General features: G+C 42.3%; 1 protein-coding gene across 1 annotated transcript in view; it reads left to right on the top strand.

Annotated features, from left to right (window-relative positions):
- Positions 1-556: 556 nt before the first annotated feature.
- LOC147718842 (protocadherin-20-like) overlaps positions 557-26173 on the top strand; it is a 151469-nt gene continuing 125852 nt past the window's right edge. Inside the window, exons 1-2 of the mRNA XM_086966789.1 lie at positions 557-639; positions 1688-1774. Coding sequence (XP_086822915.1) covers positions 1706-1774 — 69 coding nt within the window. The 5' untranslated portion in view covers positions 557-639; positions 1688-1705. The remainder of the gene's footprint in view (positions 640-1687; positions 1775-26173) is intronic.

The raw sequence follows: 26173 nt of genomic DNA, 5'->3' as shown, positions 1-26173 counted from the left end.
TTGTGCATCAAGTAATGTAAATCCCTTCTTGAGAAACACGAGAAACGCACGGGCACCTCACTCCTCCCAGCTCTTTCCCTTTAACTTCCAATAGAATAAAGCTCGCTTTGAGTGTGCGCCATTGTTCTTGGCCAATAGAGATTGCTTAATCTTATTTTAGTGAACGCACAGATGGACGAGTGTTCAGGACGCTATGTCTGGTATGTCCCTTCCTATAGCATTCTAAAAGCGTTTGGAAAGTACTCTCCGTTGACTGCACAGAGGAATTCATTTTCTTAGAATGTGAAATGACTTCCTTTTCCATAGCATCGTCACCAAGTCCTCTGAATGGCAGAGTTGCTACAGCTGGGGCCTCTACGGAACTAACTACTTTATATATGAAACAACTATTTTTAGGCATGGATGTGGTAATGGTGCGTCTTTGTTGTTTAGGACGAGTGTCTTGTCAAGACAGTTTTGCAGTTGCCTTTGAAATTTAAATGATTTCCTGGAACTAATGAAGAACATTGCGGAGTCATTTTCTGTTTCCAGACGCCATGAAGCTGACAACTGCTGCCAGTCTGGCTGCTTCACGAAAACCCCTCTTCACCCAGAGACGGGCTTGGCTGTGGACATGCTCCTGAATCCTCTAGATGTGAGGTAATTCTTTTACTTTAAATTTTCGGTGGAACTACACTGGAAAGAAAGCATTGTTTCAGGGAATCCCTAGGGAACTCATAGACTCGTTATTTAATACTGGGGGAACTTAAATTTCTCAATTCGTGTCAATAAATATAAATAACACATTTCACCATTGGACTGCACTCCATATTTCTGCCATTTCTGAGCGCTGTATAAAACAGAACTTACTACCATCTAATGTAATTGTATTCAAATTACGAACCCAGGAAAGATGGATGGCTGTATCAGCCTTTCCAGGATTAAAACTTGTGATCTACAGAATGCTGCATTTTCGGCAGAGGGCTTTCGGCTTCAGCCATCCCGTGGTATAAAGTGATATCAGTTTATTATTCAGGTACTTGCATTACTTCGGGAATCTTGAATCACTAATTTCTTGTCACGTATGTGTGTTGAATAGTAAGTTCTTCTTTCATTGCAGACAAGATAAATTGGGTGTGTTTGAATTTTTTTTTTAATTTACTATTTCCTTACGTCCTAAATTTTAATTTGTTCATTATGAAAGTAATGTATTGCTTGGATACTTCATTTTGTAGACTTTATATTGTTGCTCTTGTTTTTTATTATTGCTCTTTTTTTATTGTTGCTCTTATTTTTTTATTGGGTGACTAACAATAGAATGATTCTATCTTGCAAAGTGTAGTTGTTCCTCTCTTGAGTCTGCCTTTCTTTACACTAAATTCTAGAATATCTTTATTCATCCATTTCTCACGCTTTTCTGCCAGATTATTCAACGCAAGCAAGATGTTCCTCTTCTCAAATAGTGAACATTTTCAATTGTTTAATTGTTATTGTTTCTCTTCACCAGTGGCACCACCGCTGTACTGCTCTTCACTCTTCGAAATAACTCTTAACTTTAAGTTTAACAATTGAACAATGAAGAATTTCTTCTTCCCTTCTTCTACTTTCAAGTCATCTCACAATGTGTTATTCAATGTGTGCTCCCTTGCCTTTGTCCACTTGCAATTGGCAATATACTATCTATCTACATTTTTCTGTTTTTGCCAAGGTTTGTTTCAAATGATTGATGTTTCTGGATCAAAATGTACTATTAAGAAGAACTTATGAATGCCATTTCACAATGCTGACACTTGGGGTGAGTACAAACTAGCCTAATCCTCTCATGTTTGGGGGTGGAATAATATTGTCATGATCCTACACACTGTTAAGAATCAGCTTTACTTATCTGATTTGGAACATCAACCTTGAATGTTTACCTCAATCAGGTTAATATGTTATGTGTCCATCCAGACACATTAGGCGAGATGATCAAAGGTCTTTTGTGTTCACACATGCTACAAAACTTGTGGCCACCAATTAGATTATTTCTATATACTAAATGTAAGAAAGTGGATTATTAGTTAAAGCGGATAGTAGTTCTTAACAGGTATGTGTCAAAACTTTAAACCTGAGCTCAACCCTCGGTACCTGTAGCACAAAGCAGACAGGCTTAAATTAAGGAAAATGTGTAAAATATTTATCAGTACCAAAACAGTTAAAAAGTAGTAAACACAACACAATAAAAATCCTCCAATTTATATGAACAGAGAAAGGTTTAATGAAAACCTAGACACCAAAACAATACAAATATACCTATGATGGAGCATGAGTTGATAAAATGGCCAGGTTAATCTCAGTAGAAGTTTACTCTGACATAGTTGTTTTCCTGAGATAAGTCCTTATCTATGTGTGTGAGCTGAATCTTAAGAGCTGGTTGACAACAGTGGCTGGCTCAAGAGAAGGACTTCAGTGGGAGTCTCAGCTCTGGCAAGAAAACTACAAATGGTCCAATCTGAGGACCCAGGAATGTGCTGTCTCCATCAGGGTGTTTCTGAGCATTCATCCTTGTAAAACCCTCTACTTTCCAGACTTAAAAATGTTTCTGGAATCTTTTCAGTGGGGCAAACCAGCAAGTTGAGTCCAACTGGCAGTTCGGCATCGGCGATCCAGTGGTACCCTCCAGTGTTTTAAAAAAAAAGTTCAGACTAACACTAGCGAAAGGTCCACAACATTTTGGCCACCATTTGAGGGTTAGGATTCCATCGCTCAGAATCCACCAGCAGAGTCTAAGGCAAATCTTGTTGGAATTGGTCAGCTGGGATTGGCAGAGATTTGAGCTTCATGGAGCTTTTGTGTTTCTGGATTTGAACAGTAGGCTAGCCAGCTAGATCTGGAATTCACTCTTCTGTCCTGAGAACATATGGGGAGAAAGTCCAGACCTTAAGGTTTCTCTCCACAAGGTCAACAGCAGTTCAAGTGTGTAGCACTTCCAGTGTATTTCAATGCAAAAGATCCCACAGTGCCCCTCTCTACCTAAAACTAATATGGCAGAATCTTATTTCCCTTGTGCAGAACTCTGATCAAACCCTAGGATGTGTCTGAGTAAATTAGAGCAGTTCCCCTAGAAACAAGTTTTGAAATAGGTTTTCCTTAACTGGGATTGGTGACAATCGGATTGCTTGGACAAGAACAGGAGTAGGTGTACATGTGAGTTATATCTACCAGTGACAGGGGCTGCCCCTTTGGAGTTTGAGCAGATAGGATCACACCTCCTTTCAGCCAAGGCCCTTATTTCCTTTTCCAGGGAGATTCTCAAACCTCCTAGCAGTGGGCCAGCAGGCTGCCAGCTGCGGAATAACTAAACATAGCTGCCCCCTTTCAAATGCACATTAAATTATTTCATGATTTTACAAATATTGTCAACTATTATCTTTGTTCTGAATCAAAAGTATAAAAATATCTTTTGAGAAACATACCCTGTGTGTTTTTGTGTCAGAAATGTTGTTGAGCGTTGACACAGTCCACCTGGGTAAGGTCACTATAGGGTTTACGCAGAAAAATGCCCAATTTCTAAGAGTGGCATTTCCATAATAGCAATTTAAAATTCGATTTGACCATTTGATTGGATTTTAAATTATGATTAGTTTGAGTCCATGACTAAATGTTTTAGCTATTTCCAAAATGAAGGTATGCATTATAAGGTCCATGCCTTATGGAAAGTTAGGGCCTCCTACCTTACGGACGACTTTTAAGCTTCAAAAAAGGTTTATTCCTAGCAAAAGGTTTAGTTTGCTAGGTTGAATTTGCAGTTTTGAAATGGCACACTCAAAGCTGGAGGGGCAGACATGGAAACATGCTTTACATTGTTACTCTAGCGGGGGCGCTATAGGTGTTGCAGTTAACTAGTAACAAGGAACTTACAGGTCATAGGTACACAGCGTTCCATATACCAACTTATAGGTAACTTAAATATGCCATTCTGTTCTTCGCCAATTCTACATGATTTTAGTGTTCAGAGCACACACACTGAGTGCTGGACAGCAGTGCCTTCATGGTCAACGTCCATAGACCAGCATAAAATCAAGCTAAAAGTGGGAGTGACTGCACAAAAAGGACATTTTCGTACACTAAATCCATTTTGTGAGTTGTGAAAGTGTTTCTAACTTGCATAATGTCTTTTAAAATCCATTCCAAAAATCAATTATGATGTGGAACAGTATGGGTATCTTGTCCTAACTATTTCACAAGAAGTACTATCCTGGTTACTTAACAAGTAGGACAGGTTAAGTTTTAAGGACAGCTCCTGAACTAACACTGGTGGAAAACCCCTATGTCACAGCTTCACATAGGGGTTTTCCACCAGTGTTGGTTAAGGAGCTGCCCTTAACACTTAACCTGTCCTACTGGTTAAGTAACCGAGGGGCATATTACCAAGGGCTAGTATCGCCGCTTTCTCGGCGAATTGTGCTGAGAAAGCGGCGATACAGCTAGAGCCCTATTAACGAAGGCACTTTAAAGCCTGGGCCGAGCCCACTTTTCATGTCAGCGATAAACATCGCTAATGACATGCAAAGTGGCCGTTCCCACGTCCAAACACATGTAAAATGTGGTTGGAGGTGGGAACCCCCTATTACCAAGGCAGGCGTTGGGAGACAAAAACCTTCGATAAACTCATTTATCACAGGTCTCCCAACGCCTGCTCCGACCAGGCGTTAGGCATTGCTAACATGGGGGTGTGGATCATCAAGCTGAATCCACCCCCCCATATTATGAAGGCCTACATTAGCGCATGAAAACAACGTTTGTTTTCATGCGCTAATGTGCCATATCGCCGATTTCTAATCGCCTGCCTGATGCGCATTGATAATTGCACGCTAATTAGGAGATGAAATCCTGTGATAGCCGGCGATACGGAGATGTGCACTGTGCGTTTTGCAACGCACACCTCGGTAATATGCCCCCAGGGGAGTACTTCTATTGAAAGAGTACTACAACACAGGAGGGTGCACTCCCCTCTCAAGTTCCTCTCAGCCCTTTAACAAGCGAGAAATCTCTCTAGCTTTATTTGTGTATCACATATCTTGTCCTAACTACAAGTCACAATGGCATGTATCAATGATTTGGACTGCTGTTGTGGTCACAAACCATTGATCATTTACTGATAACTTAAAGGAGATGTTAAGTGATTCTCAAAGGGAAGGTGTCCCCATGGATGCTCCATTCGATTCGGTTTTCCTAACATGCCGAGCTTGTGTGTGCAAGCTCGGCAGGTTTTACAGTCACTACCTTTTTGTAGGCATATGTATTTACATAAAGCCTATCTGAAAACAAACATCATGCAATTCACATGTAGTCCAGATCTTCATGCATTGAAGGTTTCATAGCTGTCTGGTGAGGCAGGATCACGAGTTAAAGGCAGAACATATATTTATCAATCTAAGGACCAAACAAACTGCATGGGTGTTTATGTAAAAGGGAAAATTCATTTGGAAGCACCGACAGAGTTATTATGAAGGGTATGTTAAAGCGAGCCCTAATCTCCACGGACCGATTCAGTGGAGACGTGCTTTAATACAGCACACATCTATTAGGTTACACTGCTGTGTAGTATAAGCAAGACTACACAAAGGAGAATTATTTCAGCAATATTACAAGAGAACTCAGACAGTCATGTACAATGCATAATGATTACAAATTCAATCACACAGCGACCATCCTCTTTTACAGCCATGCATACAAACACTAGTTAGCAACAGGTTGGACACGCATTGCACATCATTTCAGTGCCGGAACCAGTGTTAACAATGAGTATATAATTCCCCAAAATCATATAAGATAATAAAGTCTTGCTTATACAAATAGCAAGGCTCTGTGACATATAGACCGGAGTCACTGTCTTTTACACTGGAATATGCTAAATTGATATTCAGCAATAAAAGCCAACCATGATTTTCACACATTTGATTTATGAGCAATTGTTCCTTGGAAGAGAATCATTTGGAAATAATGTAAGTCTCTTAACAAATGAAACATAGCTGGTTAGAAGACCTTAGAAAACATACTGTGTCAGAAAGGTTGGTTTTCCAAAACAAAGACTAGTAGATTAACGCTATTGCTTAAGAGAGAGAGATGTGATATGTGGGTGAAATGCTTCTTCAGGAATGATTGTGTTGCCTTTCGCTTTTTGCATTTGAGGAAACATATGTTTTTTAAACGTGTGAGTATATACATTTTCTGAATGGCAAAAAAATGTATGTGTATCAAAAACTAGGTGAAGTACATACTATTCTTTACTATGCATAAACAATTCCAATGGGTATATATTTTGCTGAGAAAGGCAGAATGATATTCATTTAGATTGTATTAGAACATTGGAATGTTGGGAGCTCCATTGTAGACAATGGAGTGATCCATGCTTCTACGGTCCGGTAAACGCCAGCAGAGCAACATTCTAATGTTTTACAAAGGCCTCTCAGGGCTCCCCTCGAACTTTGAGAGGCCTTTGTTTATTTGTTAGAACATTCTGCCCTCTAGTGGCAGAATGTTCTAATAGCCTTATAGCCCTTCGTGGCAGGGCTGTACCGGCTATTGAAGTCCCGGTCCCTTGTTAAAGTCCTTCGCCTTTGGCCTTTTAACACGGGAGCAGGCCTTTAATAGCTGGTAACCTGCTACGGCGGGCGAAAAGGTTATATTGTATGTCACAGCTGCGCATCTCATTATGGCCAGTTCAGAATGAACAGAAAGAGAATTTGAAAACATAAATGTCATTACAGCGCCAAACATCATTTGTTGTTGCAATTTCCTATTCACTTTAAAAGTCTTCAATTCATGGAAGAATTTCCGACCACTCTATGCCAAGAGTTTTTCTTTAAAACACTACAGTTTTCCCAGTCTTGACAAAGTCCTTACTAAGTTTAAATGTATTGCCATGTGACAGTCAGGCAATTACTACAATCTGTTTAAAGAACCCCCTGCTTTCTCTTTTTAACAAGTAGGCTGCGATTCTTTGTAGCTACTATAAACAGACCTGGATATTATTCTAAGTCTAGCCAAGGTCTGTTTTTACATTAAAATGGCATAATTCCTTTTGAGAATTATCTGACAAATCTGCTTATGTGGCAGTGTAGATGTTAGATGTTAGATGTTAGGTTGGTCTTATATAGCGCAATGCTACTCCAAAGGAGTGTCCCGGCGCTTTAATATGTGACCGGAAAAGAGAGACATCAGCAACATACAACGGAGAACCTGCAAAGAGTGGAAAGCTCTGACACTAGGGAGAAAGACCACTATCGGGCAAAGAGCCATGTTTTAAGGCCCTTCCTGAAGGCCAGTAAATTAGATGTGCTGCGCAGTGACAGTGGAAGCGAATTCCAGAGCTGCGGAGCTCGCAGCCTGAAAGAGCGACCACCCATGCGCGCCTTTTTTACCCGGGGAACCTCAGCTAAAAACAGAGACTCAGACCTCAGAGAACGAGCCGGATTTAAACACAGCCCCAAGGCACCCACGGATACTCTCTCCGTCAAAATCTTCTCCTTTCTGACATGAAAAGAGGAGCTGGGTATCGTCGGCGTACGATACGATCTGGGCCCCGAAAGACTCCACCAGTGTCGCCAAAGGGTCATAAAGATGTTAAAGAGAGTCGGACTCAGCACGGAGCCCTGAGGGACTCCGACTCCCAATGGCGGCATCTCGGCGGAGCTCGAAGCGGCCCAGAGCGTTTGTGGGCGGTCAGCTAAGAAAGATCTAAACCAGCTGAGCACCGTCCCCCTCAGACCAATCTCATAAAGTCTGGCGAGGAGACCCTCATGGGGGACGGTGTCAAAAGCCGCCGACAGATCGAGCATGACAAGCATGACTTTGCCTCCTGAATCCAGCGACTCCTTGATGGCCTCGGACACCTCCAGCAGCGCTGTCTCAGTGCTTAAATTAGGGCGAAAGCCAGATTGAGAGGGATATAGAAGATCTTGGGACTCCAAATAATTGGAGAGCACACAATGGACATGTTTCTCCAGGATTTTAGCCAGTGCGGGAAGAAGCGAATTAGGCCTTAAATTTGTGTAGTAGACTAGTATGTGCTGACATTAAAGACACCCTGAGAAACCACTTGCTGCATTAGGACCTCAAGCGTCATCCATAATATGGATGCCAGGAGCAGGCGCTTACACCTTGTCTGGGAGAAGGAGTCAGTCCTGCTAGCGCTATATCTGTATGGAAAAAAATTGCTGCATGGCGACTTCAAGCCCCATCCAGTATTGTCCCAGGAGCAGGTGCTGACATCACATAGGGGAGATCGAGGCAATTATCCTAAAGCTATGTAGTGCAAATGCTGTTCCCACTGCACGGGAAACACTTGCTGCATGGGGACTTGAAGTTCCATCCATCATTGCTCCAGGAGCAGGGGCTGACATCACAAGAGGTAGGAGGAGTCAGTCTCCTAGCACTTTATAGAGGTAACACTATTCCCGCTCCATGGGACACACACGCCTGTATCAAGGCAGAAACCATAATTCCCCCATCATCAGCAAAAGATGCTGAGCTGGGCAACCCCTTGACCTTTTCTCTAAAAGCTGACTTTTATTAGACATTTAGTTTCATCTTAATTGAGTTTATCTTTGGTGGACATGCATTTTTGCAAGTGGTCATCCAACTTTATTTGTACAGTTGTTTGGTTGTAATTTTACAGGGTGTGTGCTTATATTTTATCTACTGTTCCACCATTTGGTTGTATTTTTGAGCTTTCTTAACACAGAGAGGGTAAGAGAAGACAGACCTAGTTGCATTCTCGCAAAATAATATCCATACACAAACGGGCATCCAGGTGAAAGGAAACCAGAGGGGAACACTTAAAAGTCCAACTGGGAAACGCACTGGCCTTTCAAAAGATCACAAAGTGGTAAGAGCCCAATGTAAAAAAAAAGGTTATTAAAATCCAGACTATTTCAGGCAAACTGAATTCTCCATTTTGCAGTTCTGTTGCGTCTCTGCAATCCAAGCCACCTATGCCTTATATTAATAGATATGCTCCTCTACTGTCATTGAATGTAGAGGAACAAACTTCATCTAAATCAGACCATAGTGCTCTAGTTCACTGGAGGTCTCAATTGTTTCTAGGTTAGAGTCTCTAACCTATGAAATAAAAGAAATTGGAAACCTGTTTCAGGTTTTGGTCTCTAGACTTAATGACGTATTTGAAAGAAGATCAGTGAGTGGTTGTATTTCAGTCTGTAGGGCCTATGAGGAAAGTTCACAGAGGATAACCCCTGCCCCAAGATACTTATGTTGCAGTGTCTAGAAATGCACCCTTCTAGACCTAGCAGCTGTTTATTGCAATAAACCACCAACAAACCCTAGCCTCAGACTTGGCTCTGCAAGAAAATTTGTTCTGCATAACCAACATGGGGTGAGCAGAAAAGTAAGTTCCTTTTAAGATCAGCCCACTGGTGCCTCTTTCGCCTCATGTGGTAGAGAACAGAGGATGTACAGTGGTTTGCAATGGAATATCAGGCTAGCATATAACAATTTTCACCATGCTGGCACTGTTGCAATAATATAAGACCTGGCAGGAGGGTAAGCAGTCATGAGGGGTCAATAGTCTTCATGACCAATGTACCACAGCTCAAAGGACGCACAAGGGAGGATTCTGACATGCTGATCAATAAGGTTATTTATGGGATTAGGCATTAACAACTCTGCTATTGTTTCATTTGGTATAAAATTGTGTGTGCCAAAAGCCTCTTACAGAATGCAGAATCCCTTTGATGTGGTTAAACTGACCCTCATTGATTCTAAATATGTAGATTGGCTGGTGCCCTGGATGCTCATACGATTGGTACAAATGGTTACTTTATCCAATTCCAACCTAAGTAGACATCAGACTGCTCCCTTTAGTTTGAATTACGTAGATTGTTCTTTATGGTTAAATCTTGCTGCTCCAACCCTTCACCATAACTATTGTCTGACTGATTCAGTGCCCTATGTTGAGGACCCATAAAAATCTTTATATTAGAGGCAGATTGAAAAATCGGATTACCTTAATGTAATTTTGAATGGGGCTAAATCAGGCTTGTTGTGCTACTGAGAAGGGGTGAGTGAATTGCAGTATGGGATGAAAAAGGTTGTAATTATTGTCTACCTTATGTGTATACCTACCCCTTACCAGGTACCCATAGGCCTGTCAGCCAACAGTCAGACTAGGAGCCTAATCTGGTGGGAGGGGCACACTAGTAAATGCAGCTAAACGTTTTGCGCCTATTGAGTAATGGAATTTTACATTTTGTGTCCTCAAACGTGACAGGATTGCAAAGGAAGCTTTTTAATTCTGGAATGGGTGGCTTTTATTGCTGAATATCAATTTTGCATGTTCTATGAACCTTCAATCAATCAATCAGAGTACTTGTAAAGCGTGCTACTTACCCGTGAGGGTCCCAAGGCGCTGAGGGGAGAGGAGGGTGCTGCTACTGCTCGAAGAGCCAGGTCTTGAGGAGTCTTCTGAAGGCGAGTAGGTCTTGGGTCTGCCGTATGTGGACAGGGAGGGTATTCCAGGTCTTGGCGGCGCGGTAGGAGAAGGATCAGCTGCTGGAGGTCATTCGTTGGATGCGGAGGACAGCGGCGAGGGCGAGGCTGGCGGAGCGGAGCTGGCGGGTGGGGGGTGTGGAAGCTGAGTCTACTGTTCAGGTAGGCTGGTCCGGCGTTGTGGAGTGCTTTGTGTGTGTAGGTGAGGAGCTTGAAGGTGATACTCTTATCGACGGGGAGCTAGGATAGGTCTCTCAGGTGGGGGGTGATGTGGCTGCGGCAGCAGACATTGACGATCAGTCGGACGGTGGCGTTTTGGATGCGTTGTAGTCGTTGTAGGTGTTTTGCTGGGATTCCTGAGTAGAGTTAGTTGCAGGTGTCCAGTCTGCTGCTAATGAGGGCCTGTGTCACCGTTCTTCTTGTTTCTGTCGAGATTAACTTGTAGATCCTGCGGAGCATGTGGTGGGTGTTGTAGCAGGAGGAGGAGATGACGTTGACCTGCTTAGACATGGAGAGGGAGGAGTCGAGGATGAATTCTAGATTGTGTGCATGGTCGGTGGGTGTTGGTGCTGTTCCCAGTGTGGTTGGTTACTAGCAGTCGTCCCAGGCTGAGGGGGTGAGTCACAGGATGAGGACCTCTGTCTTGTCCGAGTTCAGCTTCAGACAGCTGCTCCTCATCCAGTCGGCGACGGCCTTCATTCCCTCGTGGAGGTTGGCATTGGCATGTGTGGAACCTTGGCGAGGGAGAGGATGAGCTGGGTGTCGTCAGCGTAGCAGATAATGTTGAGGTCGTGATGGCGGGCCACTTGTGCGATGGGGCCATGTAGACATTGAACAGCGTTGGGCTGATGGATGAGCCCTGGGGGACGCTGAAGATGATGTTGCTGTCTTCGGATCGGAAGAGTAGGAGGCGGACGCTCTGGGTTCTGCTGCAGAGGAAGGACGTGGTCCAGTCAAGAGCCTTATCTTGGATTCCAACTTCTAGGAGGCGTGTCTTTAGAGTGCGATGGCAGACCGTGTCGAAGGCAGCTGACAGGTCCAGGAGGATGAGGGCTGATGTTTCGCCTTTGTCTAGTTGGCGCCTGATGTCGTCTGTGGTGGTGATGAGGACTGTCTCAGTGCTGTGGTTTCATCTGAATACAGACTGGGACAGGTCCAAGATAATGTTGTCTTCCAGGTGGCGGGCCAGTTGCATGTTGACGATTTTCTCAATGACCAGGAGCAGGGAGATGGGCCGGAAGTTCTTGAGGTCCTTGGGGTCCGCTTTGGGCTGCTCGGGGAAGGCGTTGATTTCGGCATGCTTCCAGCTTTCCGGGAATGTTGCTGTTTCGAAGGAGATGTTGATGACCTTCCGTAGTTGGGGTGCGATGGCTGCATCTGCTTTGTTGAATACGTGGTGTGGGCAAGGGTCAGACAGAGATCCTGAGTGGATGGAGTTCATGACGTTGCGTGTCTTGTGGTCGTTGATGTTGGACCAGGAGGTCAGGCGGTTGGCGCTGGTGGTGTTCACAAGGGAGGTGGAGTCTGGCGTAGTCTGGGCGGTTGTGGTGTTGAAACGGTCGTGGATGCCAGCGATCTTGCGGTGGAAGAAGATGGCTAGTGAGTCACACAGTTCTTGTGAGGGCGGGATGTCATTGGCGTTGGCGCTCGGGTTGGAGAGTTCCTTTACAATGCTGAAGAACTCTGCTTTAATGTGCGTTGTTATACAAACAGTCTTTGAAGGAGGATCTCTTTACTAATCTGATGAGGTGGTGGTGTCTGCGGGTGGCGTCCTTGTGGGCTGCGTGGTTGTCCTGTGTGCGTTCGTGGAGCCATGTCTTCTCCAGTTTCCGGCATGCGCGTTTAGAGGTCTGGAGCTTGTCAGTGAACCAGGTGGCTCTCTTGTTGGGGAAGCTGTTGGGGGGTTTCTTGAGCTTGGCGAGGGTGTTGGCGCAGTCGACGATCCACTGTCTGAGGGTTCGGACTGCGGCGTCTGGGTTGGTGGGGTCGGTGGGTGGGTTCTTGGCGAGGGAGGTGGTCTTCGGTGACTTTGCTCCAGCAGCGGCGAGGCAGCTGTTGGGTGCGGTGGTGCGTGGTTGGTTTCTTGAAGGTTAAATGGATGCAGCAGTGGTCGGTCCTGGGGAGTTCAGTGGTGTGGTCGAAGGCGTCGTGGGAGCCTGTGGAGAAGACGGGATCCAGCGTGTGGCCGTCGGTGTGGGTGGGTGCGGTGACAAGTTGACAGAACCTCCTAACAGGGTGGGATGTCTAACCTTTTTGTTGAGGAACTTCCATCTAACTAGCCTCTGTAGGACTCATTAGTTGGGTTGAAATATCACTAAATTGTTCAGTAAAAGGATTTGATATTGACTAACCTGATTTACTAGCTTGCACCTTAGAAGTAGCAATGGTCTTTCTGTGAATTTCTATATCTACAACCACCCCTTTCCTCAGAGCAAAGAGTCACACACTATAACTATACCAGATTTACACTTGACCAGCAATTGGGAGAAATCCCCCTTATGATAGTCAAAGATGTCAATGCCATCTTTGAGCATTTAGAATGCATAGTTTCAGCCCCAGAGGATGAGGATGAAGTTATGAGCATTCTCTCTCTTGGATATAGCACTGTGGGATGAAATGGTAGATCTTTAAATTGAACCAAGAACGTGGGCACGAGTAACAATTCCCAGGTGGAGCCCTTGGTTGGGAAGAACCGCAAGGCAATACAATGACCAAGTGTATTAGCAAATGAGGTGTCCACACAGAAATATACAATTCTTTTAATACAGTCATTGCCCCCTGTGCCATTTTTGAGTTGCACTTTTTCTTTAATGAAATATTGAAGGAATGTATTCTTCAGGCTTCTAGAGACCTCATACAAAATAGTTCAACAAAGGTATTCTGGTACACAAGTGATTGCTGTAAAGTCAAATTCCAACTTGCATTAGGAATCAAATCTGGCCAGATTTCTTAAAACCATCAGGCTAGGGCAAATTACATTAGGAAACTTGACAATAGTAAAGAGACATTCCATAGAGGGGATATGATTTCCGTTTGGTACATTATTGCACACGGCAGGCGGAACAAGCACAGGTCCACTAACCATTTTACACAATCTTCCACTTGTGTCAACCATTTTTCAAATCTGTACAGTAGTAGCAGCATAGATTCTTGTCAGGCACTAATCAATCTAGCAAATGTGTTACTAATCACACCTTTTCATTGAATATCCCATCTTTCTTCTTTTAACATTAAGATTACCATGGAATCCATGGAATGTGTCAAGGCCCATAACTGAACCAGATTCCTGGGAATTTTCTCTTTTGGGATGTTCTAGTGTGGGACCTGTACATTAAACTACAGTTCACTTCCATCCTGGAGTTATCCCTGATACCTGGCAAGGGGACAACATTTTACCTATTTATAAAACATGTGACAGCAGTGCCCATAGTAACTGGAGGCCAATCAGCCTTCTGGACAAATTGCATTAGGGTTTTTATAAGCATGTATTGTATAACATCGAAAGACGATGAGTGGGACTTAGGTCATGTTTAGGCTGTTTTTGAATTTATGCTGTATTAAGCTCAAGAAAGACGATATTTATGTTGTATTTGTAGTATTGAAGGCAGCTTTTCATGCCTAGAGGTGTCCCTGAACCAGACCAGTAGTGGCCGGTAGAGGGAGTGTTGTGGGGCAGTGGGGCAGGGGAGGAGCAGGGTGGGTAGTAAACTACAGCATACGGCCAAAATAGGTTAGTAAACAAATAAATAAAACAAATTTCATTGTGCGCACTGCAAAATGCAATGCAGCGTGCATAACAAAATTTGTTTTATTTATTTATTTGTTTACTTACCCCCGTTGGGCCGTATTCCATAGTTTACCACCCCCTGCTCCAAGCCCGCAACCCCTCACTGCCCCGCAGCACTCCCACCAGCTGCCACAACTGTCCTAAACCACTATTGTCAAATATAGTTAGACTCAATGAGAACAAATATAATCAGGTATTCTGGAATTGGCAGGGTGAGCTAAGAGAATGCTTGCATGTTCGTAGAGTGGTGTTACTGAGGTGTATACTAGCTCCAACTTTATTGTCCCTATATGCTAGTGATGTTATTCACACACTTAAGAAATGTTCACATACTACTTCTGAAATGCATACACGAATCCTCTAGGCTAGATGGACTGTCTATGCTAGCTCTGCTCTTCGCCAATGATACTTTGAATATCTCTAGAACCCTCATCAGACTTAAGAATCAGCTAGATTAATGTTTTTTGTTGTGATACAAGGGGCCTATACCGTAACATCCAAAAGACAAAATAAATGGCTATCCACCCACATAAGTCCCTCATTAGTGGATCGAGATTGTGGGAAATGAGAATTTATAAACTTTCCAGATTCAATTATTTTAATTTTCATTTTGATAATAGTTTATCATGGAAGCGATCTGAAAATGAACGTTTCATCTTTTATAGTGTTCTGTTTAAACAAATTCTTGCATTATGTATGTATCATGTGGAGGTATTTGGTTATTGTATAATAAAATATATATAAATTTGAATGTCTTACATAATAATTGAATTGAAAAAACACATTTTCTGTGACTAATGTAATTATTAATACTGTTTCATGGCTATGGTAGCCATAATATAGAACTCAGATTTTCTGCTGCATATGGGTTCTTTTGCACTTACAAATCCTAGTGGGGCACTTCTGTTGTTTGCCTTAGAATGACAAACCTTAGGTTCCATTTTTATTTAATGCACAGGAATGAGGTACAGACATCTGAGAAATAGTGGCAGCTCCCCTGCTAAGGTGGATGAGCATCACTCACTGTGAAGCAGCAGTGAAATAAAGGAAACATAAAATGCTAATGATGCAAGATTATTATCATTTTCTGTTCTCCTGCTGTAGGTGATTTGTGGGTGAGAGCTTGCCCAGTCCAAGTGCACTTGAATGTTTGGACAGCCATCTCAGGCTAGCCAAAAATTCATGCGCACGTTACACATTCCCCACCCAGGCTGCATTACAGTCCAGTTGGACAACATGTCCAGACTCCTAATGTCAGTCTACAAACCATGGTGCTCAGACCAATACCAACGCTGGATTGCAGTGTTGTGATTAGCTTTGGGGACACAATCAGAAAACTGCTTTGCAGCACTGTGATTGGCTATGGGGAGCCTGGTGCTTCCTCCTTCCTCTTCTGGCTGGGAGAGACCACGAAGGACGGGGAGGCAAGACACGTCAAGCAGGTACATTTTTCTCAAATTTTTTATTACACCCCCTTACCCTCCACATGCAGTCAGTGCTAGTTGCCATTGCTGATACATTTGTTTAACTATAATGGGGGCAGCAAATAGCAGCAGAGAACAGGAGCATGTCACCTGTAATGTCCAAACAAGTTACTTGACATAATAATAGTAAAAAATGCCAGATCAGGGTATTCCTTCCCCATATCCTTTCCACCATCCGTTTACCCCCTTTTTTAGATTTGACTGGCTCTTACCACAGTGTATGAATCAGCAGGATTGATTCTGCATTCTGCAGAACCATATTCCTTTGGTGGTGCAGACTGGTGGTGGGTCTTCATTGACAAATATGTGTAGCTCGAGAGTTGGAGTAGTACATCCAATTTGATTCTACATTATATACTTGTGGCAAGATGATCTAACTTGGGGGAAATAGGGTAAAGATCCATGGCAATTGTTGATTTCAATATATTGGTATTTGGAATATAAATTGCAGGTGTCTCACAGATCTCTTATTTTAGATTTCTCACTCTTGTAATCAAAGCCTATTTATTGCTTGATAATTTCTGATTTATGTATTTACTATTGAAAGGAAGAACAAAAACCTAACAATGGCCCGATTGTTCGCCAGTAGTCTTCATGCCTGTCAGTCATCTTCTTCTTTGAGTTATCTTGCATCCATTTCCCAGAGTCTGAGGACTGGTTCATGCTCTTTTGAGACAGGTTCAACAACAAAACAACTGCCAATACTGGATATTGTTCAAATGATTTTAGTCTGACCTATATGAAACAAACATAGAGGTACGTTTTTCTGTGTACATCACTAGTTTATTTATTTATTTGAACACTAGAGGAAATTTTTCTTTTTGTTATATTTTCATTAGAAACCAATGTTTGGTGTATAAACACAAAATCAATACAATGACATATTTACAAGTAATACAATTTTTTTTTACCCATAGTTGAATCACACATCCAAACTTGCACACTGGCCAAAAACATTCATCCATCTACATTCATCCAACAAAAAAACAGTACAAATCCTAAAGGTCAAATGTCAAAAAAATAGACATAAATCTTATATCAATTTCTGTAGATGTACATATATACAATATTCACAATTTAACGTATTTTGTTTTTTTTTTAAATATTTACACCTTCTTTTGTTGAACCTATTTAAACAAAAATATTTCAATTTTTTTGACAAAATGACCACACAACCAGTCGACGCGTTTCGAACTCCCCAATTCGGAGTTCTCCTCAGGACCAACAATCTACAATCCCCAATTCGGAGTTCTCCTCAGGACCAACAATCTACAAGACAGGTAGCATGAGGAGCTGCCGTTCTGCTAAGGTAAAATTAAGGAAGGATTTTCTTCATGTATAGAACTACGGGTACCTAACTCAATGATGATGTGGTTTGGTACACCGATCTTCCCCCTTTTGGGAGGCCAGGAGATAGCTGGGGGGCACAGATGGTGTTCAGCCCCTGAGCAAAGCAGATTCTTGTAGGGTAATTTGGCTCAAAGTTATAATTTTTCCAGAGTTGGTAAGGAGTGCGAAGTGAGCTGAGAGAGATCTTGCACTCCTCTGCCACAACTCTCAATTTAGCTCCCTTTAGTGGAGGTGTCAGTGGGCCTGTATCTCCGGATTGTTTGTCTCCTCTGTGAACTGCCTCTAAGGGGACCCCTCTCCTAAACAACAATTTCAGCCCCACTGAGTGTTGTACACGGGTGGAAAGTGGCATCAGAGTGGTGTCAGGGCAGGGTAACATCAGTCTGTGTCCAGGCTGTAATCCTCCTGTCCTTTGGCTGCCATTAGCATTCTTCCTCATGCAGAGCACTATTTATGACACCCACCATGCAACTGTGAAAAAGTGTAAAGTGAAATATGTATTACAAGAATTGCTGCTAAGTTGAGTTATGTGTGATTGTTTCAGAATTGTGCTTGTGGTCACCAATAGAAACTGTTTCAGTTGTCCAGATGAAAAAAAACTTAAATATTGAAATAGTCTCAACTCATATTCAGAACTCACTATATGTGCAGCTGGTAGTAGGAACAAGGAGAGTGTGACCTTGAAGAGGACCCTGTACTTACTTGAATAATCCACATATGTTAAATATTTCCCATAGTATGGAGGTGGGTCATTGGAAAAGTAGCACCTTTCTTTTATCAATGAATCCATCAATCAGGATATATAAAGGGCAGCTAATCTTCCAATAGGGTATCCAGAGACTGTTGCGGGGATTCTGCATATACACAGAACTATGCACAGGAAAACAGGACCTCAGTGAATAAGTGGTGTACCAACTTACCACATCGGTACCAAAATCTCTTACTGAGTTGCTATAGTGTCTCATTTGTTCTCCATCTACAGTGAAGCTACCAATGATTAGACATCCCAGAACATGTAACTCTATCTTGGGAATCGCTGGAGCCAGATACTCTTTCCCTTAGCCACTCATACTTGTCCACAATGCGAGAAATCAGATACGCAGTATAGTTTAAAATGTTTATTTCAACTAACGCGCTCTTTGGTGCAGTACACGAGCCAATTCTAGCAGTAGAATGCATAAACAAATTACAGTCAGCATTGTTACAATTCCATAGAATACAAGCAGGGATGTCATGTTATAGAAAACAATGGAAAAGAACGGAACAACCTAACCACCCTCCCCGTGTCAAGGGATAGTTTATTATAAAAACAGAAGACCTCTGGGGTTTGTCAGCAGACCCCATACCTCACAGCCTAGATGCAATATTAACATCACAGGACAAACACAGGACTTCTCTCTGGAAAGGTGTCTCTCCGCATGTGTGACAACAGCTTGTGTTTGCAATATTAAAGTACACAATGATCAGAGGTGCAGCTGTGTGAATGAAGCCTGCTATGTCTAGGGGTGAGGGACAGATCAGAACAACAAGGGGCATTGCTGTTTAACCTTGAACATTATGTGCAGACTAAACCTTAGAGCACAGCAAAGAACCTGAAAAGCAGACAGTTCTCATGTGTAAAAGGGGCACAAATAATTATTGCTTAATAGATGCTTGCAGTGTCATGCGTAAAAGCAGGTTCATGGCAGCGAAGCTCATGCTAATTTAGCAATTGTTGACAATGTACCTATACGCCTTACTGCACCCTCTCCTGATATGGCCATCGTATGTAGATCATACAAGAAACCAAAGTTCAACAGGTCTGAGCAGATATACAATCTGGATGTCCATTAAATTTGGAAAAAGCAAAAACAAAAGTTTGTGTAAAAAAACGAAACCTGGAAGTAGTCAAAAGACAAGAAAGAGAAGAGGGAGTAAAAGCAGAAGAACGTTGAAAGCAAGGCATCCGGAGGACCAACCAATGTCTACTGGCAAATTGTACCTGATTAATCCATCAAGGTGTAATTGTAAAAGAATGCAATACACTCCAGAAGGACATCATTTTGGTCAGTGGAGAAATGAGAGGCCAACCAATTCAGTAGGCTGAAGGAACATAAATGTTCTTCATAGTCTGGTGCTTCCATTAACATTGATGGGATACTTGCATGGTATTTAATGTAACTCTGCAGTAGGAGATTCTGTGAAGCCTCACAGATATTCCATTGAGCAAAAATGCCAGGTGCAGCAGCACCCGCCATCATGCCAATCCCATTGCAATCCCCGTCATGAGCCACCAAGGGGCCCATTAGCTGGTCAAAATCCAGAACTGGACATGAGGTGTTGGTAAGACATAACTCCAATGCCCATGTGAAATCACAGAGGTGGCACAAAAAGACAGGTTGCACGCATAAGGAAAACAAAACGATAATCCATAGGACATACTGAGTGTTGCAAGAGGCAATGTACCAAAACATTCATGCATACGGTCACGGAACAGTTGCAGCTGACCTGGTCTGCGTAGTACCACAAGAGGAGCAGCCATTGAGTAGTAGGCACAACAGTAGCAGGACAGCCGCTGCCAATGCCAATAGTAACGGTTAACCGCCAAAAACGCTGAAAAAGATAGAATGAATAAATGCCGCTATCACACCAAATATAGTCTGAAATGAAGTCACGAGGCCAGAACATACATGTTTAAAAAAATGACCCAGGCCTTGTGAATGCAACGCATTAAAAATGCGATGAATCAAATTCCCAAAATGTTGTGGGGGTTTGTGTTCAAAAGTGTTTGAATCTCAGACGCCGTACTAGCCACCTGGAGCGTGAAGGTTTCACATGTATAAGTCAAGCGCCTTTAATCTGCTCAGCTTGTTGAAATCTGCCTTCAAAGTGCACTATCCAGCGGCCCATCCAGGGTGGAAAAAGCACATTATTGCAACAAATTACGTGCTGGGAACCTGTTACGATGTCAAGAATGCCAGCCTCCAAGCCGCAGAATTTTGGGGTATTTAAAATAAGATAACTACCGTTAGTAAGCAGTGTGAACGTGGGAATAATGGCTGGAGGAGGTTTACCTTTTAAAACACATGCAAGATTCGGAGTTGTAAGGTTACAGGCTCCATGCAACTGTATATTTTTACAAACAAGGGAATATCCCACAGTGGAATTAAAATCCTCCCCTGTTAGGTAAACCTCAGTTTTGTCTTTTAAATATCAATAAACGAAAGGCAGAAACCACAGTTCATGTAAAATGCACCTCCATGAGGTTCAAAACGGCCCGTAGGGTATTGTTTCAAACAGGATGTAAATTGTAACAATGAGAATGTTAAATGTATAACCCCATGGATTAACCAAACTGCAGAAACAGATTCTGCTACATAAAACAGTAAAGGATCTATTTTTTCAATGTGCATAAGAGTATACGTTGCATCTTTCATGGACATGAATTGCTGTTTGTCTGTCAAATTAAATGGGGAAAATAAGGCACTAGTGTTCAAAAAATCCCAAGGCACATTCCCCATTTTCAATGTTTGCAAAGTCCATGCAAATTGCATTACTGATCTTAATTGATTTTGACCTTGATATAACAGAGAAACATCTTCTTGCGCAATACCAATGACAGAGGAAACAATAATATCTAATATAAAAATGCGGGAAGATAATGTATTAATGCTGTTGTCGACAACAGCTAAAACTTTTTCCAAGTTTCCCTGGACTATTTCCCGTAAACGCTGCCTCTATTTGTGATAATTTCCATATTTCATTGTAAGCAGCATATATCCATCTCTTTGTTCTTGGAGCTCTGGGTCCCAAGACAAAGTCGGCCACATTGATGTTATTGGACAGTAAGGACAAATGTTGTTTAACAGACGACAATGTGTAATGCTGTAACCATTGTTGACACAATTTACCAACAGAGTAGGTTGTGACAGTATGTGAATCAAAATATCCAGGGTCTGGCTTGTCATGTTTATAACCTAAACTAGAGTTCAGAAAACAGAGTTGGCAAGCATTTGAACAATTAGGCCAGATTACCCAACCCAGGGGATCCATTGCAGAAGCATTAAATGAATTATTTTTCAACAAACCATGTAAAGCTTCAATGACTTAATTTGTGTGTGAGCGCCAATTATTATATTCAGCTAAAGTCGGAATGGCTGGGGCGTTCATTTGTTTAGTAGTCACCAAACCAAAACATGGGGTTTGGTATATTGTATTATTTAAAAATAGCATTAGAAAGGGGTTGGGCCTCACACGATGTAGGGCCCCTGCGCCAATCCTTAGAACCCCAAATTGATTTTAATTCAAGGGTTTCCCCACAATGGTCATAACCCTTTATGGCCAGGTTATGACGAAAGGAAGAAGAATATATTAATTGACTATGTGTCAACATGAGTTTCTGAGAGGAGGGGCATTCTTTTTTAAATAGAAAGATTCAGGATTGGATAGGCTAAATTCTGTGAAGTAGAAAAACTTTTTCTTTAATGCATTGAGGTGCCCTTTACTGGCGTGGGGCAATGCTCTCACTGAGTGTAATGTACGTAATGTACTAGCCTTGTTTATGAAGTGATGCCCAAAATGTTGATAACAGAGGAGGTCAGCATAATTAGCAGAATTCATATATAAGTCTTCAGCATTAAAAGCAGCTTTATAATTTAAATCAGAAAACAAAGCTTGTATTGCATGCACATTCCAGTCATCTGAACGAATGTCTTGGGTAACTACATCACCCATGGAGACTTAAAAGATGTAGGGTATGTTAATCAGGTCTGAAGGACAGTGAATTTGGAAACCCCTGGTCTTAATTTTGGGGCTGCCTCCTATTTACGCCACCTTTGTAAATAGGGGGCAGTGTCTAAATCAATGAATATTGCGGTGGAACACCCACCACAACACCAATTGCACACCCCTGTCACTCTAATGACCCAATTTCGATCCTGTTTTGAAAGCATTCCTACTGAATCGGTTACGGAATGCTTTCCATGCGACTCGGAATTGGAGAGTCCGACCGCATGAGTATGATGCATTTGTAGACATCCGGACACGATTCGGTCGAGCTCCCGTTAGATCGTTGGGGATAATCATGCATCATGTGGCGGGCACCCAAATGTTACTGCAACACTGTGCATGGTTTTAGAGAGGGGACCCCAGGCCCGCATCAGAGGGCCTACTATGGGCCCCCAAAGAACAATTTCGGCAGCCTTTTCATTCTGGGTAAGCCGAATCAGAAAGAGTGCCCAAATCATTCATCGTACTTGCTCGCTCGTAATTCAAGTCCATAAAGCTCTATCTCTCTGGATGCCTTTCGGAAATGATTCGGTCAGTGCCAAGGGTTTCCAGGCATCGTTCTTCGTCATTCGGAATTGGGAATGAGTTGGTCGGAAACAAGGGATCTGTTTAGGGAAATCCGAATCCAATTCAAAGCCCTTCCAAACAAGTTTGGAAATCTAGCATGAAAGGGGGCATTATTTAAAAGGTGCCACTAAGTCACGCTAATGGGCTTAACACTGACTTGTAAATAAGGAGAAGGAAGGTTAATAGCCACAGGAACGTCACTAAAAGAGATTTTCCTGTGGTGATAGGGGCTTGTAAATATACCTCTGAGTCATGAACGAAGACGCCTTCCCCATCCAAGGCATGTTTCAGCGGTACCTGTGTAAGTCCTGTAACTTGCCTGCCCTCCATCTCAGTTAGCTTGAACTTGATTTACATAGTGTGACCACAAGTAACCTCTATGCTGGATTTGCTTCCAAGCACTTTTTGATGTATTGGTATAAATTCATCATTCCAGTTCTATTTTGGGGATTTTTGTTGGTTTGGTCATGTTTTATTCACAAAAATATAATCATTTGTTCTAACCCAGCATACAGGATTTTTGTGGTGTTTTCATTGTGTTACTGTGTGTCTTACACAACTACTTTACAAATTGCCCACTTTTTATAAGCCTGACTGCTTTGTGCCAAGCTTGCAAAGGTTGAGCACAGACCATCTATAAGTGTGTATTTAGCTTACCCTGACTAGAGTTGTAGTTTCTGCTTATATAGGATGTATACTCTGACAACCAGAAATCCCAGGTATAACATTTACAATATAGGAAAAACTGATCAGTGTCTTTTTGAAATATACATTTGAAGTTTATGTAAAGAAAAAGAATAAACACTATGATGAGAATATTTTTGTATATTTGAGTTACAAAGACTAAGAAGTTGAACATTATCAGGGCAAAAAAATGTTCTTTATATTTCGAAATATGTATATTTAGGGATTCAAAAGTATAATATACCGGCAAAATATGAAACATTAATGTACGTTATTTTCATTATTTTTATATTTTAATTTTTTATTACAAATAATAGTGGTATGCACAAGTTTATTTTTGGGTTAGCACAATTTATTATTAACAAAGCATTTGGACAAAGATTGAGAATTAGATTAGGTGATTATTACATAATTAGGCATTTACGCCGAAATCTTGAGTAAATTACATTTGGATATTAGAAGCAATAATGGATTGAGTACTCACTAAAATTAATTTAAGTGGTTATTCTCCTTTTAATATATCCAAATATGTATTTTACTGTGATATATGATTTGTCACCCAAGGAATATTCTGACTATGAAATGTAGTATTTTATTATGTCCATGACTTGTTAATCAAATGCACTTGCACTTTAAATAGCAAGGGAAAATGTGTAAGGGTGTCATATGATCAAGGCGGGAGCGCCCGATACGCGTAATGGCAGAGGTGGCTGAAATAAAGTAATCTATTGCGCAAATACACTGGGTCCACACTCGTCTTTTCTAAGAAGAAATAGGAATTGCAAGAAGCTTTATATATATATATATATATATATATATATATTACCTACTGGCTGTCGCCAGTAGGTATATATAGTTAGGATTTTTTCCCTATGGGATTTTTGAAAATTCTATGTCTAATAACTTTGGCGTTTGTAGACGGAATCGGCTGAAATTTCAGGAAAATGGCACATTTTGTTTCTGAGTAGCCCTTGAAAATTTGGGGGGGTTTCGTCAAGGGGGGGCCGAGAAAAAAGGGGGGTCCCAAAACGCGTTTTTCCCATGTTAATTTCCATAGGGCGGTTGGCCTCACTTTTAGCTTGAACGGCTGAAACTTGGCAAAATTGTAGTGACTGTTAGCCCGATGTGCCTTTGCTAGGTCTCAATATATGTGCTTCAGTGGATTTTGAGAAATTAACGTTCAAAAAAATATATATATCTGTAACAGCGCTCCGGGCTGCGCTCCGGTTCGCGTACTTTTCGCGAAACGGAACTTTGCGATGCGAAGCTGATTGGCTCTCCGGTGTCTGTCAACATTCTAAACAGTCCGGAGCGGCCGCCATCTTATCTCTCGGTAAGATCGAGAGAGAAGAAGAGGTGAAAAACGAAGGGGGAATTTAATGAAAGGGGGCAAGGTAGACCCCTCTTGACCCCCTAGGAATGATGTTGGGGTTATTAAAGGGTCCCGTGGGGAAAATAAAAAAAAAATGATTTTTCACGGTAGAAGCGCTTCCCGGGCCGCGAACTGGGCCGCAAACTAGTAGCGAAACGGGAATTCGCCATTTTGTGTTTCGTTTTAATTAAATTACTAGGTATAAGGGGGTGCGGGAGACGTATCCTGATCCCTTATGTTTTCTGAGGGTGACTGAGGAGGCCATTTTAAGAGTCCTGTGGCAGCCGCCTATCGTTGCATCGCAAGAGCGGGAGCAACTCAACTACATGGTGAGCGAGACGCTGTAGTCGCAAGAGCGGACGGTAAACAGCTGAATGGCGGAAGAGGCACAGTTTAGCAAAAGCGGGCGGAATGGCATCTAAAACGGTAAAGGGGCGCCCCACTACAGCGTGTCTTCAGGTCAAACGGATTGTGGGACAAGGTCCAGAATAGAAGAGTCATCAAAAGGCAAAAAGTTCCGCCGAACCCCGGGAGCCGGCCGCCTATGTCGGGCCGATCTCAGGCTACACCAGTGCTATAAGACTTGGGGAGGGGGTCGGAGCCAAGCGTCTTCTCCGAGTCCGTGCCATCACACCGCCCCTCGGGGGCCTCCGTCAAGCTGTTTAGGGAGGTACCATATTTTCAAATGCAGTCAGGTCCACAAAAGGCCCCCACTTACTTTGAGAATACTGAAGCTGCAGTACGTGCAAATAAGCTTCAGACAGTGTTACAAGCGCTGCTCAGAACTCTGAACTATGGCACCCAACATCCAGAACTTATGCCATTTGAGAATGGCAGTGACATCGAAGCAACTCAGAGTCCAAAATCATGAACGTACTTTCACGTATGAAAATCTTACTTGGGGAGGGGGCAGGAGCGCCACCACACCGTATGTTTTTAAATCTGAAGCCATCGTTCTACAAACTCAACCAACCTTGGATGAAAAAAACTAGAAGAATGTACAAACTGAAAACCAGTTTTGGTCTGCATAGCATCAGCAACAACGCTTGCTATCAGAGTGCCTGAGTTTCATGCTCGATCGATTGAGCTAGCCGGATCGGGCAACAAAAAGTATAAAATAGTCATGTAAATAGTTATTTAATAAAATGTTTTACCCTATTACTTTGCTGGTGTGTTGTATATATTTTTAATATTTGCATAGGGTTTGTCGTTATTTTGGGTGGGGTGGGTGACGGAGCCGAGCTGTCTTGCAGCCCTCATGGTGTGGAGCTCAGTTCATCTCACTATTTTCGTATTTCTCATGAAGGGTTGTTCCTAATGTTTCTATTTTAGCGAGGTCAAAAAGAGATCCAATTAGTGGCCTACTGATTTTGCTCGATTACTTTTATTTTTTTACACGATTTTTCACGATTTTTCACTATCTGCAAAGACTAAACAGAGTATTGCGACTTTGTGCTTGTTTGTAAATAGAGAATGAACCAAAGAGAATCAATTGTAAAACAGTAAATGCTTGGATAACAATCAATCAAATGGAGAGACAAGCAGGCACGACGGATTACAACGGGGGTAAAGGCCTGCGTTAACTACCCTTCACTATCTGCAAAGAGAGAGTACTACTAAGAGAAAAGAGGGGAGGGGGGGCAGCGTTCAAAGCACATCAGCATGCATAAACACGAAAAAGTTTTTACCTAT

The sequence above is a fragment of the Lissotriton vulgaris genome, chromosome 4_1 (assembly GCF_964263255.1).
Source record: "Lissotriton vulgaris chromosome 4_1, aLisVul1.2, whole genome shotgun sequence".
In the NCBI taxonomy this organism is placed as follows: Eukaryota; Metazoa; Chordata; class Amphibia; order Caudata; family Salamandridae; genus Lissotriton; species Lissotriton vulgaris.
This window is presented reverse-complemented; position numbering and strand designations above follow the sequence as displayed.